The sequence below is a fragment of the Anomaloglossus baeobatrachus genome, chromosome 12 (genome assembly GCF_048569485.1).
Source record: "Anomaloglossus baeobatrachus isolate aAnoBae1 chromosome 12, aAnoBae1.hap1, whole genome shotgun sequence".
In the NCBI taxonomy this organism is placed as follows: domain Eukaryota; kingdom Metazoa; phylum Chordata; class Amphibia; order Anura; family Aromobatidae; genus Anomaloglossus; species Anomaloglossus baeobatrachus.
Genome location: NC_134364.1, coordinates 32,264,683 through 32,280,654, shown reverse-complemented (window position 1 = coordinate 32,280,654; position 15,972 = coordinate 32,264,683). Strand labels below are relative to the sequence as shown.

The 15,972-nt window shown below is 51.4% G+C and overlaps 1 protein-coding gene across 1 annotated transcript in view; it reads left to right on the top strand.

Annotated features, from left to right (window-relative positions):
* The first annotated feature begins 1,622 nt into the window (after window positions 1–1,622).
* MBIP (MAP3K12 binding inhibitory protein 1) overlaps window positions 1,623–15,972 on the top strand; it is a 56,377-nt gene continuing 42,027 nt past the window's right edge. The window contains exons 1-3 of the mRNA XM_075331229.1: window positions 1,623–1,730; window positions 2,242–2,389; window positions 5,770–5,889. Of these exons, the coding sequence (XP_075187344.1) occupies window positions 2,279–2,389; window positions 5,770–5,889 (231 nt within the window). The 5' untranslated portion in view covers window positions 1,623–1,730; window positions 2,242–2,278. The remainder of the gene's footprint in view (window positions 1,731–2,241; window positions 2,390–5,769; window positions 5,890–15,972) is intronic.

The following is a 15,972-nucleotide window of genomic DNA, read 5'->3' as shown; positions in this document are numbered from 1 at the left end:
AGGTCAAAACTTTGTCACCACTTGGTATCTCTAGTTGCTTAAAGGGTTTATTTCACGGTGTCTTCAGGAGAACATTTTTGCCTGCTCCTCTGAAGATTGAGGGTTCAGGCTTGCAGCATGGCTGAGCCACTGACCGGTGAAGTGGAGCTCTATGAAATTGAGCTCTGTGAAGTGAAGCTCTGTGAAGTGGAGATCGATCTTTGGATTGGAGCTCTGTGGAAGTTGGACTCTTTGGAGTGGGGCTGTTTGAATTGGGGCTCTGTGGAGTGGGGTTCTTTGAACTGGAGCTGTGTGGAGTTGGGTTCTTTTGAGTTCGGCTCTGTGGAGAGGGGAGCTGTGGAGATGGGCTCTGTGGAGTTAGGCTGTTTAGAGTGGGGCTCTGTGGAATTGGGCTCTTTGGAGTAGGGCTCGGTGGAGTGGGGCTCTGTGAATTGAGGCTCTGAGGAGTGGAGCTCTGTGGAGTTGGGCTCTGTGAAGTAGGGTTCTGTGGAGCGGGGCTCTTTGGAGTGTAGCTATGTGGAGTGGGGCTCTGTGGAGTGGAGCTCTGTGGAGTGGAGCTCTTTGGAGTGTAGCTATGTGGAGTGGGGCTCTGTGGAGTGGAGCTCTGTGGAGTGGAGCTCTTTGGAGTGTAGCTATGTGGAGTGGGGCTCTGTGGAGTGGAGCTCTGTGGAGTTGGGCTCTGTGAAGTAGGGTTCTGTGGAGCAGGGCTCTTTGGAGTGGGGCTCTGTGGAGCGGGGCTCTTTGGAGTGTAGCTATGTGGAGTGGGGCTCTGTGGAGTGGAGCTCTGTGGAGTGGAGCTCTTTGGAGTGTAGCTATGTGGAGTGGGGCTCTGTGGAGTGGAGCTCTGTGGAGTGGAGCTCTTTGGAGTGTAGCTATGTGGAGTGGGGCTCTGTGGAGTGGAGCTCTGTGGAGTTGGGCTCTGTGAAGTAGGGTTCTGTGGAGCAGGGCTCTTTGGAGTGGAGCTATGTCGAGTAGGGCTCTGTGGAGTGGGGCTTTGTGGAGTTGGGCTCTGTGGAGTTGTGCTCTTTGGAATGGGGCTTTGTGAAGTGGAGTGGGGCTCTGTGGAGTGGGGCTCTTTGGAGTGGGGCTCTGTGGAGTGGGGCTCTGTGGAGTGGGGCTCTGTGGAGTGGGGCTCTTTGGAGTGGGGCTCTGTGGAGTGGGGCTCTGTGGAGTGGGGCTCTTTGGAGTGGGGGATCTGTGGAGTGGGGCTCTGTGGAGTGGGGCTCTTTGGAGTGGGGCTCTTTGGAGTGGGGCTCTGTGGAGTGGGGCTCTGTGGAGTGGGGCTCTGTGGAGTGGGGCTCTTTGGAGTGGGGCTCTTTGGAGTGGGGCTCTGTGGAGTGGGGCTCTGTGGAGTGGGGCTCTGTGGAGTGGGGCTCTTTGGAGTGGGGGATCTGTGGAGTGGGGGATCTGTGGAGTGATCACTGGCATTACATTATCATCAGGAGAACAGTGCACTACAGTGTGAGCATGCTCAGACTGTCTCAATGTACTCTTTTTTTTTTTGCCCTCAAATCTCACCTCACTTCCGCCCTTAGATTCTGACCATGCTCAGTGCGTCTCATGTGCTTACTTCTGCCGTGACGTTTACCTCACTTCCGCCCTTACATTCGGAGCATGCCCAGTAGCCCGCCTGTAGCCGCAGCACGTTACCTGTGTGTATACTTGGTGTTGCTCCGCTTCTGCTCTCACGTGGTGCTGGGCTATCGGTGACTACTCCCTCCATCCAGCAGGTGAGTCCGCTGGGGGTTACAGTCTTCTGGTGACCAGACTGAGCCTAGCTTTGCAGTTTTCATTCACCATGAGAGCAGTGACGTGCACAGCTGCACTGTATTGTGCGGTGCATTCTCTTCATGGTTTAATTTTGCGAAGTTTCTTTTCTTTAGCAAAACTACAACTCCCAGCATGCCCTAGCTGCTGCTTCTTGTTAGGGCATGCTGGGAGTTGTAGTTTCAAACAGCTGTAGAGCCACAATTCAGAGCTCACTGCTCTGTACTGTATTGCTGGAGCTGGTTACATAACACATGTGCATATATTATATACATACATACATGCACATTAATTTTTGTATTGTGGAAAAGAATTTAAGTAAAAAAGCATCATCTCAGTTATATACTTATCTGTGTTGTGCAGTGACCCAGCTTTCCCAGATTCCTGAATGGCAATCCTGTCTAATTTATACAACAATCATCTTGTACCATAATTAGATAAAGCTTTTTTTTTTTTTTTTTTTTTTTTGGGAAGTCCTGCAGGGTGATCAGCTGTAGCATTGGATCGGGTCATGGCTGCAGTAAAGCGACCGGCTATGGTAGATGGAGAGTCTGCACAGATGAGGGGCTGCAAGGAGGTCGTGCAAGGGATGCTGAGCGCTCTGCAGAGCTGTGTGGAGAAGGTGAGCGGCAGCCATATACTGCACATCACTCAGTTTATTGGATTAATGTTGTTAAAGGGGTTGTCGGGCCTTGGGGTGAATGTCTGCAGTTACTGCGTGTCGCCCCCTGCGTGCGGGTGTCTCTCCCCTCTGCGTGCGGGTGTCTCTCCCCTCTGCGTGCGGGGTGTCTCTCCCCTCTGCGTGCGGGTGTCTCTCCCCTCTGCGTGCGGGTGTCTCTCCCCTCTGCGTGCGGGTGTCTCTCCCCTCTGCGTGCGGGTGTCTCTCCCCTCTGCGTGCGGGTGTCTCTCCCCTCTGCGTGCGGGTGTCTCTCCCCTCTGCGTGCGGGTGTCTCTCCCCTCTGCGTGCGGGTGTCTCTCCCCTCTGCGTGCGGGTGTCTCTCCCCTCTGCGTGCGGGTGTCTCTCCCCTCTGCGTGCGGGTGTCTCTCCCCTCTGCGTGCGGGTGTCTCTCCCCTCTGCGTGCGGGTGTCTCTCCCCTCTGCGTGCGGGTGTCTCTCCCCTCTGCGTGCGGGTGTCTCTCCCCTCTGCGTGCGGGTGTCTCTCCCCTCTGCGTGCGGGTGTCTCTCCCCTCTGCGTGCGGGTGTCTCTCCCCTCTGCGTGCGGGTGTCTCTCCCCTCTGCGTGCGGGTGTCTCTCCCCTCTGCGTGCGGGTGTCTCTCCCCTCTGCGTGCGGGTGTCTCTCCCCTCTGCGTGCGGGTGTCTCTCCCCTCTGCGTGCGGGTGTCTCTCCCCTCTGCGTGCGGGTGTCTCTCCCCTCTGCGTGCGGGTGTCTCTCCCCTCTGCGTGCGGGTGTCTCTCCCCTCTGCGTGCGGGTGTCTCTCCCCTCTGCGTGCGGGTGTCTCTCCCCTCTGCGTGCGGGTGTCTCGCCCCTCTGCGTGCGGGTGTCTCGCCCCCCCCCCCCTCTGCGTGCGGGTGTCTCGCCCCCCCCCCCTCTGCGTGCGGGTGTCTCGCCCCCCCCCCCTGGGTGCGGGTGTCTCGCCCCCCCCCCCCTGGGTGCGGGTGTCTCGCCCCCCACCCCCCTGGGTGCGGGTGTCTCGCCCCCCCCCCCCTGGGTGCGGGTGTCTCGCCCCCCCCCCCCTGGGTGCGGGTGTCTCGCCCCCCCCCCCCCTGGGTGCGGGTGTCTCGCCCCCCCCCCCCCCTGGGTGCGGGTGTCTCGCCCCCCCCCCCTGGGTGCGGGTGTCTCGCCCCCCCCCCCCCCCCCCCTGGGTGCGGGTGTCTCGCCCCTCCCCCTGGGTGCGGGTGTCTCGCCCCCCCCCTGGGTGCGGGTGTCTCGCCCCCCCCCCCCCCTGGGTGCGGGTGTCTCGCCCCCCCCCCCCCCCTGGGTGCGGGTGTCTCGCCCCCCCCCCCCCTGGGTGCGGGTGTCTCGCCCCCCCCCCCCCCTGGGTGCGGGTGTCTCGCCCCCCCCCCCCCCTGGGTGCGGGTGTCTCGCCCCCCCCCCCCCTGGGTGCGGGTGTCTCGCCCCCCCCCCCCCCTGGGTGCGGGTGTCTCGCCCCCCCCCCCCCTGGGTGCGGGTGTCTCGCCCCCCCCCCCCTGGGTGCGGGTGTCTCGCCCCCCCCCCCCCCTGGGTGCGGGTGTCTCGCCCCCCCCCCCCCTGGGTGCGGGTGTCTCGCCCCCCCCCCCCTGGGTGCGGGTGTCTCGCCCCCCCCCCCCCTGGGTGCGGGTGTCTCGCCCCCCCCCCCCCCTGGGTGCGGGTGTCTCGCCCCCCCCCCCCCCTGGGTGCGGGTGTCTCGCCCCCCCCCCCCCCTGGGTGCGGGTGTCTCGCCCCCCCCCCCCCCTGGGTGCGGGTGTCTCGCCCCCCCCCCCCCCTGGGTGCGGGTGTCTCGCCCCCCCCCCCCCCTGGGTGCGGGTGTCTCGCCCCCCCCCCCCCTGGGTGCGGGTGTCTCGCCCCCCCCCCCCCTGGGTGCGGGTGTCTCGCCCCCCCCCCCCCCTGGGTGCGGGTGTCTCGCCCCCCCCCCCCCCTGGGTGCGGGTGTCTCGCCCCCCCCCCCCCCTGGGTGCGGGTGTCTCGCCCCCCCCCCCTGGGTGCGGGTGTCTCGCCCCCCCCCCCCCGGGTGCGGGTGTCTCGCCCCCCCCTGGGTGCGGGTGTCTCGCCGCCCCCTGCGTCTGTGCACTGCAAGCGTTCTCCGGTGCCGCTGGTTGGCGATCTCATGACCACCAGTATGTGATTTGCAGGCTTCTAGCTACATCCTGACTAGACTTTATCCAGCGTCGCTCAGTCCATTTGCGTTGAGCGAGGCCGTGCACGTCTAGTCGGCGTGTGACCCATATATATGCAAATCATATACTTATAGTGAAGCTCCCGGCACCAGAGGAACCTGACAGCGCGCGGTGCACCCAATGTGAGGAATCGCATAGTGAGGTCACTTACTGACTGCAGACTTGTAGCCTAAGACCTGACAACCACTTTAAGGAGAAATATGACTGAAATAATAAAAAAAAAATGCCATACCCGCCATTATTTAAGTAGGACCTGCTGGGAGGTGTGTGTGGTATAGGATGATATTTTCCAGTAGCCACATGTCTCCTCCAGGGAGAAACCTTTAAGAAAGTCAGGCTGTCTAGTGAAAACAAATTCTATCTTATCCACAGTATGATTGATTGGTGGGGTCTGACCTGTGGGCCCCGCAATGATCAACAGAATGGGGGACTTTTGTCCCCATTAGAATTGAATGGCACTGCACACGCCTGACCACTGCTCGATCTATTCCCTGCGAACCTGCTCAGTGCTGCGCTCAGCTTTTTCTGGCAGCTTGAATGGAGCGGTGGCCGGGCGTCCATCCTACAACTCCATTTTATAAGGGGGATAAAAGTTCCCCACTCTGCAGATTTGTGCAGATCCCAGGGGTCAGGCCCTCACCGATCAGCAAGTGATCACCTCTCCTGTCTGTGCATATGGTATTTGTTTTCACTGGACAGCCCCCTTTGCAGAGTTACCTATATTTTTACCCTTCATGACACATCTGTTGTCTTCCAAGCATTGACGTAACATCTCGTGACCATGTCGGCCAAATCATTGCTCCGCTTGAGTCAGTAACCAATGCATGTGTCCTTATGGAGCAGATTTCTTTATTTAAGGCCTTTTTTGGAGAGATCTTTAAGGCCCATTTCACACATCCGGCATTTCGCCAGTTTGCTGGATTCGGCGCACTCCAGTACAGTGTATACAGTACAATGACAGTATGTGACCGGAGCTTGACGTGCTGCCATTGTATTGTATACACTGTACTGGAGTGCGCCGAATCCAGCAAACTGGCGAAATGCCGGATGTGTGAAATGGGCCTTAGCCTTGTGTGTGCGTCTGTTTGTGAGTTTTTCCTTAGTTACCTGATAGATAAAAATTCAAGTATAAGATAGAATTACATTTATTTCTTTATTACCTTTCTCAGCTCCAACAACCTGATGATGCTGTGACTATGTCCATCAACTGGGAAAAGATCCAATGGTCTCCCAATGTCACGCCGGCGTTCTTGTGCTCCATCCTTCACCAGCACATATCTGATCTTCAGGTAGCCATGATAAATTTTACAACTTGTGCAATGTCTTCCTGACACCTTGTCTACCGCCTGATAGAGCAGAAATAGTTCTAGCACTATTAGAAGTATCTGTCAGTATAAAACACTGTCGGTCCAATATATGTATGTATATATGTATGTATGTATATAATATACCGTACAGACCAAAAATTTGGACACACCTTCTCATCTCTAGAAAAACTGTTAAGAGGAGACTTTGTGCAGCAGCCTTCATGGTAAAATAGCTGCTAGGAAACCACTGCTAAGGACAGGCAACAAGCAGAAGAGACTTGTTTGGGCTAAAGAACACAAGAAATGGACATTAGACCAGTGGAAATCTGTGCTTTGGTCTGGTGAGTCCAAATTTGAGATCTTTGGATCCAACCACCGTGTCTTTGTAGAAAAGGTGAACGGATGGACTCTACATGGCTGGTTCCCACCGTGAAGCATGGAGGAGGAGGTGTGATGGTGCGGGGGTGCTTTGCTGGTGACACTTGGGGATTTATTCAAAATTGAAGGCATACTGAACCAGCCTGGCTACCACAGCATCTTGCAGCGGCGTGCTATTCCATCCGGTTTGCGTTTAGTTGGACCATCATTTATTTTTCAACAGGACAATGACCCCAAACACACCTCCAGGCTGTGTAAGGGCTATTTGACTAAGAAGGAGAGTGATGGGGTGCTACACCAGATGACCTGGCCTCCACAGTCACCAGACCTGAACCCAATCGAGATGGTTTGGGGTGAGCTAGACCGCAGAGTGAAGGCAAAAGGGCCAACAAGTGCTAAGCATCTCTGGGAACTCCTTCAAGACTGTTGGAAGACCATTTCCGGTGACTACCTGTTGAAGCTCATCAAGAGAATGCCAAGAGTGTGCAAAGCAGTAATCAAAGCAAAAGGTGGCTGCTTTGAAGAACCTAGAATATAAGACATATTTTCAGTTGTTTCACACTTTTTTGTTAAGTATTTCATTCCACATGTGTTAATTCATAGTTTTGATGTCTGCAATATGACTCTGCAATTTTCAGTCATGAAAATAAAGAAAACTCTTTGAATGAGAGGGTGTGTCCAAACTTTTGGTCTGTACTATATATATATATATATATATATATACACATACAGTTAGGTCCAGAAATATTTGGACAGTGACACAAGTTATTTTAGCTGTTTACAAAAACATGTTCAGAAATACAATTATATATATAATATGGGCTGAAAGTGCACACTCCCAGCTGCAATATGAGAGTTTTCACATCCAAATCGGAGAAAGGGTTTAGGAATCATAGCTCTGTAATGCATAGCCTCCTCTTTTTCAAGGGACCAAAAGTAATTAGACAAGGGACTCTAAGGGCTGCAATTAACTCTGAAGGCGTCTCCCTCGTTAACCTGTAATCAATGAAGTAGTTAAAAGGTCTGGGGTTGATTACAGGTGTGTGGTTTTGCATTTGGAAGCTGTTGCTGTGACCAGACAACATGCGGTCTAAGGAACTCTCAATTGAGGTGAAGCAGAACATCCTGAGGCTGAAAAAATCCATCAGAGAGATAGCAGACATGCTTGGAGTAGCAAAATCAACAGTCGGGTACATTCTGAGAAAAAAGGAATTGACTGGTGAGCTTGGGAACTCAAAAAGGCCTGGGCGTCCACGGATGACAACAGTGGTGGATGATCGCCGCATACTTTCTTTGGTGAAGAAGAACCCGTTGACAACATCAACTGAAGTCCAGAACACTCTCAGTGAAGTAGGTGTATCTGTCTCTAAGTCAACAGTAAAGAGAAGACTCCATGAAAGTAAATACAAAGGGTTCACATCTAGATGCAAACCATTCATCAATTCCAAAAATAGACAGGCCAGAGTTAAATTTGCTGAAAAACACCTCATGTAGCCAGCTCAGTTCTGGAAAAGTATTCTATGGACAGATGAGACAAAGATCAACCTGTACCAGAATGATGGGAAGAAAAAAGTTTGGAGAAGAAAGGGAACAGCACATGATCCAAGGCACACCACATCCTCTGTCAAACATGGTGGAGGCAACGTAATGGCATGGGCATGCATGGCTTTCAATGGCACTGGGTCACTTGTGTTTATTGATGACATAACAGCAGACAAGAGTAGCCAGATGAATTCTGAAGTGTACCGGGATATACTTTCAGCCCAGAGTCAGCCAAATGCCGCAAAGTTGATCGGACGGCGCTTCATAGTACAGATGGACAATGACCCCAAGCATACAGCCAAAGCTACCCAGGAGTTCATGAGTGCAAAAAAGTGGAACATTCTGCAATGGCCAAGTCAATCACCAGATCTTAACCCAATTGAGCATGCATTTCACTTGCTCAAATCCAGACTTAAGACGGAAAGACCCACAAACAAGCAAGACCTGAAGGCTGCGGCTGTAAAGGCCTGGCAAAGCATTAAGAAGGAGGAAACCCAGCGTTTGGTGATGTCCATGGGTTCCAGACTTAAGGCAGTGATTGCCTCCAAAGGATTCGCAACAAAATATTGAAAATAAAAATATTTTGTTTGGGTTTGGTTTATTTGTCCAATTACTTTTGACCTCCTAAAATGTGGAGTGTTTGTAAAGAAATGTGACAATTCCTACAATTTCTATCAGAAATTTTTGTTCAAACTTTCAAATTAAATGTTACAATCTGCACTTGAATTCTGTTGTAGAGGATTCATTTCAAATCCAATGTGGTGGCATGCAGAGCCCAACTCGCGAAAATTGTGTCACTGTCCAAAGATTTCTGGACCTAACTGTATATATGTATGTATGTATATATATATATATTTATATATATTTCTTTGTCGCTCCATTGGGAGACCCAGACAATTGGGTGTATAGCTTCTGCCTCCGGAGGCCACACAAAGTATTACACTTTAAAAAGTGTAACCCCTCCCCTCTGCCTATACACCCTCCCGTGCATCACAGGCCCATCAGTTTTGGTGCCAAAGCAGGAAGGAGGAAACTTATAAATTGGTCTAAGGTAAAATCAATCCGAAGGATGTTCGGAGAACTGAAACCATGAACCAAAAGAACAATTCAACATGAACAACATGTGTACACAAAAGAACAACAGCCCGAAGGGAACAGGGGCGGGTGCTGGGTCTCCCAATAGGAGCTAGAAGAAAAGGAATTTACGGTAAGTAAACAAAATTCCCTTCTTCTTTGTCGCTCCATTGGGAGACCCAGACAATTGGGACGTCCAAAAGCAGTCCCTGGGTGGGTAAAGAATACCTCGATAAAAGAGAGCCGAAACGGCCCCCTCTTACAGGTGGGCAACCGCCGCCTGAAGGACTCGCCTACCTAGGCTGGCATCTGCCGAAGCATAGGCATGCACCTGATAGTGTTTCGTGAAAGTGTGCAGACTCGACCAGGTAGCCGCCTGACACACCTGCTGAGCCGTAGCCCGGTGCCGCAATGCCCAGGACGCACCTACGGCTCTGGTAGAATGGGCTTTCAGCCCTGAAGGAAGCGGAAGCCCAGAAGAACGGTAGGCTTCAATGATCGGTTCCTTGATCCACCGAGCCAAGGTTGACTTGGAAGCCTGAGACCCCTTGCGCTGGCCAGCGACAAGGACAAAGAGCGCATCAGAACGGCGCAGGGGCGCCGTGCGAGAAATGTAGAGCCGGAGTGCTCTCACTAGATCTAACAAGTGCAAATCCTTTTCACATTGGTGAACTGGATGAGGACAAAAAGAAGGTAAGGAGATATCCTGATTGAGATGAAAAGGGGATACCACCTTAGGGAGAAATTCCGGGACCGGACGCAGAACCACCTTATCCTGGTGAAACACCAGGAAGGGGGCTTTGCATGACAGCGCTGCTAGCTCAGACACTCTCCGAAGTGATGTGACTGCCACTAGGAAGGCCACCTTCTGCGAAAGGCGTGATAGAGAGACATCCCGCATCGGCTCGAAAGGTGGTTTCTGAAGAGCCGTTAGCACCCTGTTGAGATCCCAGGGTTCCAGCGGACGCTTGTAAGGTGGGACTATGTGGCAAACTCCCTGCAGGAACGTGCGGACCTGCGGAAGCCTGGCTAGACGCTTTTGAAAAAACACGGAAAGCGCCGATACTTGTCCCTTGAGAGAGCCGAGAGACAAACCCTTGTCCATTCCTGCTTTGCCAGGCCTTTACAGCCGCAGCCTTCAGGTCTTGCTTGTTTGTGGGTCTTTCCGTCTTAAGTCTGGATTTGAGCAAGTGAAATGCATGCTCAATTGGGTTAAGATCTGGTGATTGTTTCGACTGCCTTATGTATTTCCCCCTCTGGCACTGCTGCCCAGAGTGTTACGCAAGATCAGGTCCGACTGCCGCCGCGCCATCCTCGTTGCTCCAGACTGGCCGAGGAGGTCGTGGTACCCGGATCTGTGGCACCTCACGGTGGGTCAACCGTGGGCACTCCCAGACCGACCAGACTTGCTGTCTTAAGGGCCATTTTTTCCATCTGAATTCTGCGGCCCTCAACCTGACTGTGTGGCCATTGAGTCCTGGCTCCTAGCGTCCTCAGGGTTATCTCAAGATGTCATTGCCACCATGAGACAAGCCAGGAAACCAACGTCCGCCAAGATCTATCACAGGGCTTGGAGGATCTTCTTATCCTGGTGCGCGGATCAGGGTTTTACCCCCTGGCCGTTTACCTTACCCACTTTTCTTTCCTTCCTTCAATCCGGAATGGACAAGGGTTTGTCTCTCGGCTCTCTCAAGGGACAAGTATCGGCGCTTTCCGTGTTTTTTTCAAAAGCGTCTAGCCAGGCTTCCGCAGGTCCGCACGTTCCTGCAGGGAGTTTGCCACATAGTCCCACCTTACAAGCGTCCGCTGGAACCCTGGGATCTCAACAGGGATGCTAACGGCTCTTCAGAAACCACCTTTCGAGCCGATGCGGGATGTCTCTCTATCACGCCTTTCGCAGAAGGTGGCCTTCCTAGTGGCAGTCACATCACTTCGGAGAGTGTCTGAGCTAGCAGCGCTGTCATGCAAAGCCCCCTTCCTGGTGTTTCACCAGGATAAGGTGGTTCTGCGTCCGGTCCCCGGAATTTCTCCCTAAGGTGGTATCCCCTTTTTCATCTCAATCAGGATATCTCCTTACCTTCTTTTTGTCCTCATCCAGTTCACCAATGTGAAAAGGATTTGCACTTGTTAGATCTAGTGAGAGCACTCCGGCTCTACATTTCTCGCACGGCGCCCCTGCGCCGTTCTGATTGCGCTCTTTGTCCTTGTCGCTGGCCAGCGCAAGGGGTCTCAGGCTTCCAAGTCAACCTTGGCTCGGTGGATCAAGGAACCGATCATTGAAGCCTACCGTTCTTCTGGGCTTCCGCTTCCTTCAGGGCTGAAAGCCCATTCTAACCAGAGCCGTAGGTGCGTCCTGGGCATTGCGGCACCGGGCTACGGCTCAGCAGGTGTGTCAGGCGGCTACCTGGTCGAGTCTGCACACTTTCACGAAAACACTATCAGGTGCATGCCTATGCTTCGGCAGATGCCAGCCTAGGTAGGCGAGTCCTTCAGGCGGCGGTTGCCCACCTGTAAGAGGGGGCCGTTTCGGCTCTCTTTTATCGAGGTATTCTTTACCCACCCAGGGACTGCTTTTGGACGTCCCAATTGTCTGGGTCTCCCAATGGAGCGACAAAAGAAGAAGGGAATTTTGTTTACTTACCGTAAATTCCTTTTCTACTAGCTCCTATTGGGAGACCCAGCACCCCGCCCCTGTTCCCTTCGGGCTGTTGTTCTTTTGTGTACACATGTTGTTCATGTTGAATTGTTCTTTTGGTTCATGGTTTCAGTTCTCCGAACATCCTTCGGATTGATTTTACCTTAGACCAATTTATAAGTTTCCTCCTTCCTGCTTTGGCACCAAAACTGATGGGCCCGTGATGCACGGGAGGGTGTATAGCAGAGGGGAGGGGTTACACTTTTTAAAGTGTAATACTTTGTGTGGCCTCCGGAGGCAGAAGCTATACACCCAATTGTCAATTGTCTGGGTCTCCCAATAGGAGCTAGAAGAAAAGGAATTTACGGCAAGTAAACAAAATTCCCTTCTTAGCTAATTCACACTCCCCTAAATGTTACCATACCTGGCTGCCATACGAAGCGTCACTCTCGTTGTGGCTAATAAGAGGAGCTCACTCGCTCAAACAACCTTAAATGCTGTGACTGCTGCATCTAAGGGGTATTGCCTGGTCCTCAATATAAAGAGAGCAATAGGAAGAGTGCTGCATAATCCCACATGGGTAAGATCAATCGAAAAGAAAGAAATACATGACTCTGGTATCCAGGGGGTTGTTGTGGAGACCCCCTCTTTCTGGTAGCCAACTTAATTGGGTGGTGCTCAATGTGCATGTAGAAATAGGATCACTTTGGTTTTTAGAAGAATTTTTTTTTGCCAGATCTTCTCCAAAAATCTCCACTAAAAACTATTGGAAATGTTTTACAATTCATTTCTATGGGAAATCCACTTTGATGTTCATAGAAGTTCACCCCACCCCATTCTGAAGAGGTTTTTGAAAAATTCCTAGTGGGGAAAAACAAGTGGATGTCACTTTTTTTTTTTTAAGAGAATCCTGAAGGAAACTTCTCCGAAGTAGGCACTGGTGTACCGAAAGGCTGGAAAGAACATTTAGGGGGAACCCCCCCCCCCCCCAAAAAAAAAAAACTTCTTCAGGAAAAGAAAACTCCTACAAAAAGTCTCCAAAAAAGGAATATTTCCGCTTTTGAAAACCTGATTGGTTTAAAAGACGCTTGAAAGTATGAACAGTATAAGGCTATGTGTCCCACGGTAGAATGTTGCTGCGGATTTTTCTGCATGAAAATCCGCGCTTTCCCGCAAAATCCGCACCTTTTCAAAGGTGCGGATTTGCCGCGGATTTACCGCAGAATTGCCGCGGATTTTGGTGCGGATTTTTTTTTTTCCCAACTCCTGAAGCTGAAGCCAAAATCCGGATCAAAATCCGCAACAATAATTGACATGTTGCAGATTTTTCCGGATCAAAATCCGCACAAAATCCGCAGCATGGGCACAGCATTTCCAAAAAGCCATAGAAATGGCTGGAAGTGCTGCTGCTGCAGATTTTCGGGAAATTCCGCGGCTTTTCCGCGAGAAATCCGCGGCAAAATCCGCGCATTTTCCGTAGCGTGGACACATAGCCTTAGGCTATGTGCGCACTAGAAATGTCCTTTTTCTCAAGAAACTTTCGAGAGACATTCTGGGAGTTGAAGATTCCCGCACCTGCGGAAAAAAACGCACCAAATCCGTGGTAAAAACGCATGCGTTTTTACCGCGGAATTGCCGCGATTTTACCGCGATTTCACCGCAGATTTTCCGCAGGTTGTTCCTGACACATGCAAGTATTGAAATTCCGGGGGTATTCCGCAGGTACCTGTGGAAAATAATGGACATGCTCATTTTCTCGAAAGTTTCTCGAGAAAATTTTCTCAAGAAATTTACTTGAGAAAAATCCACAGCGTGCGCACAGCTATTTTTTTTACACACAGGTTTTGCTGGGAAATGTCTGCAGAAAGATTTCTAATCTTTCTCAAGAAATTTCCGCGGCAAATCCGCGGGTAAAACGGTCTAGTGCGCACATAGCCTAAGGCTAGGTTCACACACTGCGTTTTTTGACGCTGCATTTTTGTGCGTTTTTGCGGCAAAAACAGCACAAAAACGCACCCGCGGCAAAAAAAACGCACGCGTTTTGCCGCGATTTGGTGCCTTTTTTGCTGCGTTTTGCTGCGTTTTTGCTCACTGCGTCTTTATGCGTTTTTTATCAGTGAACCAAAAAAAATGTCTGTTATTTCCTTCAATGTGTTCTTCATTCTCCACTAGTGTATGCAGAAGAGCAGACAGCTGCAGAACTACAAGGCTCAGCATACTCCATCCAATAGTTTATGCAGGAGAGCAGACAGCAGCTGCAGAACTACAAGGTTCAGCATGCTCCATCCAGGACTGTATGCTTGAGGGAGAGTCAGGGGGAGCAGACCTACAAGGCTCAGCATCCTCCATCCAATAGTGTATGCAGGAGAGCAGACAGCAGCTGTCGAACTACAAGGCTCAGCATCCTCCTTCCAGGACTGTATGCAGGATTTCTTCCCCCCCCCCCCCCCAAACAAAAAAAATGACGTGGGCTTCGCCATATTTTTGTATGCTAGCCGGGTACAGCAGGCAGGTACGGGCTGCCCCCAAGCCCCAGCTGCCTATTTGTACCCAGCTGGGAACCAAAAATATAGGGAAGCCCTTTTTTTTTAATTATTTCATGAATTTCATGAAATAATTTAAAAAAAAAAAAAAAAAAAATGACGTGAGCTTCGCCCAATTTTTGAGTCCAGCCGGGTACAACTAGGCAGCTGGGGATTGGAATCCACAGTGCAGGGTGCCCATGCTTTCTGGGCACCCCCGCTGTGAATTGCAGTCCCGCAGCCACCCCAGAAAATGGCGCTTTTATAGAAGCGCCATCTTCTGGCGCTGTATCCAACTCTTCCAGCTGCCCTGATGCCGGGTGGCTCGCTGGGTAATAATGGGGTTAGGGCTAGCTGTATAGCTGGCCCTAAGCCCGAAATTCATGGTGTCACGCCAATATTAGACATGGCCACCATGAATTTCTAGTAAAGATAAAAAAAAAACACAACACACAGAAAAATATTTTTATTAGAAATAAAACACAACACAATTAGTGACTCCATCTTTATTGAAATAAAGAACCCCCCTCCGCAGTAATCCTGGGTCAAGGGTCCCGCGCCATCCAATCCGGATCCAATATCTGATGGGTTTGCTGGAAGGCAAAGTGATCAGATGATGTGTCAGGTTCTAGGGGCTGAATCACATCACACATCAGCTGATTGCATAAAAGCCGATTATACAATCAGCTGATGCATCGGGGCAAAAAAAAAAAATAATACTCACTTATGTGCTGATTACCGGCAGCTCCTGCAGCGGAGTCTGATCCCGTCCGATCGCTGCAGCAGCTGCCGGTAATCAGGGATGAAGTCTCCTGACGCATCCGCTGATAGTTGAAGCCGGCCGGCCGCTGGCGTCAGCCCGAGACTTACGATCACCTGATGCGTCAGGTGACTGCATCAGGTGATCCATCGCCAGGTCCTGCATCCATCGGAGGTGTCCCAGCCGTCTGCACACTGCCGGAGCGGCGATACCGTGAGAGGAGATGGGAGCGGGCATGGCACCGGGACCCTGCAGACAGGTGAGTATAACTTATTTTTTTCTACTGTTCACTTTTGTTTTCACAGCCGCTTCCACCTCCCGCCCTGACATGACGCCGCACGGGAGCAGACATGCACAGGACCGGAGGTGGAAGCGGCGGTGACTGTACCGGGAGGATTCACGCTTCTGTGTTTACTGACAGAAGGAATCCTCTTCCTGTACACGTCGCTTTACTACCCACCTCCTGCGTTTATAGCTGCGTTTTTAGTCTTAGAAACGCACCAAAACGCAGCTATTTGCGTTTCTCATTGCGTCTTTCAACATCCCATTGCACTCAATGGATGAAAAGCGCAGTGAAAAACGCGGGAATAATTGACATGCTGCATTTTTGTGGCACCACAAAAACGCAGCTGAAAAAAAACGCTGTGTGCAGACAGCAAAAATGAAAACTCATAGACTTTGCTGGGGAAGCAAAGTCATGCAGTTTTCTGAGCAAAAACGCACCCGAAAACTGCGCAAAAACGCCGCGAAAAACGCACTGTGTGAACTTACCCTAAGGCTGTGTGCACACGGTGTGTTTTTGTCCTATTTTTTTTTTATTGCTGTTTGTTTTTTGCAGATGTTCACAAATCTGCAAGGATAGTCTGAGAAACCTGAAGTGTAATGCACACATTCAGGATTTTTTCCTTTGAAGATTTTGTTGCAGAAAAATCTGCAGCATGTCAATTCTTTGTGTGTAAAACCCCACATAAAAAAACCCAAAGCAAATAGCGTCAACAACTCATATTTCCTGCCAGAATGTGCAGATTTGGTTACAGATTGTGTGCATATAGGTAGTGGTTTTTTTTTTTTTTTTTGTTTTTAACCTTTTCCTATCCAGTACAATCTCCTGTTTCGCCAATTGAAAACCTATTATAGGTCGTTATCAGTTATAT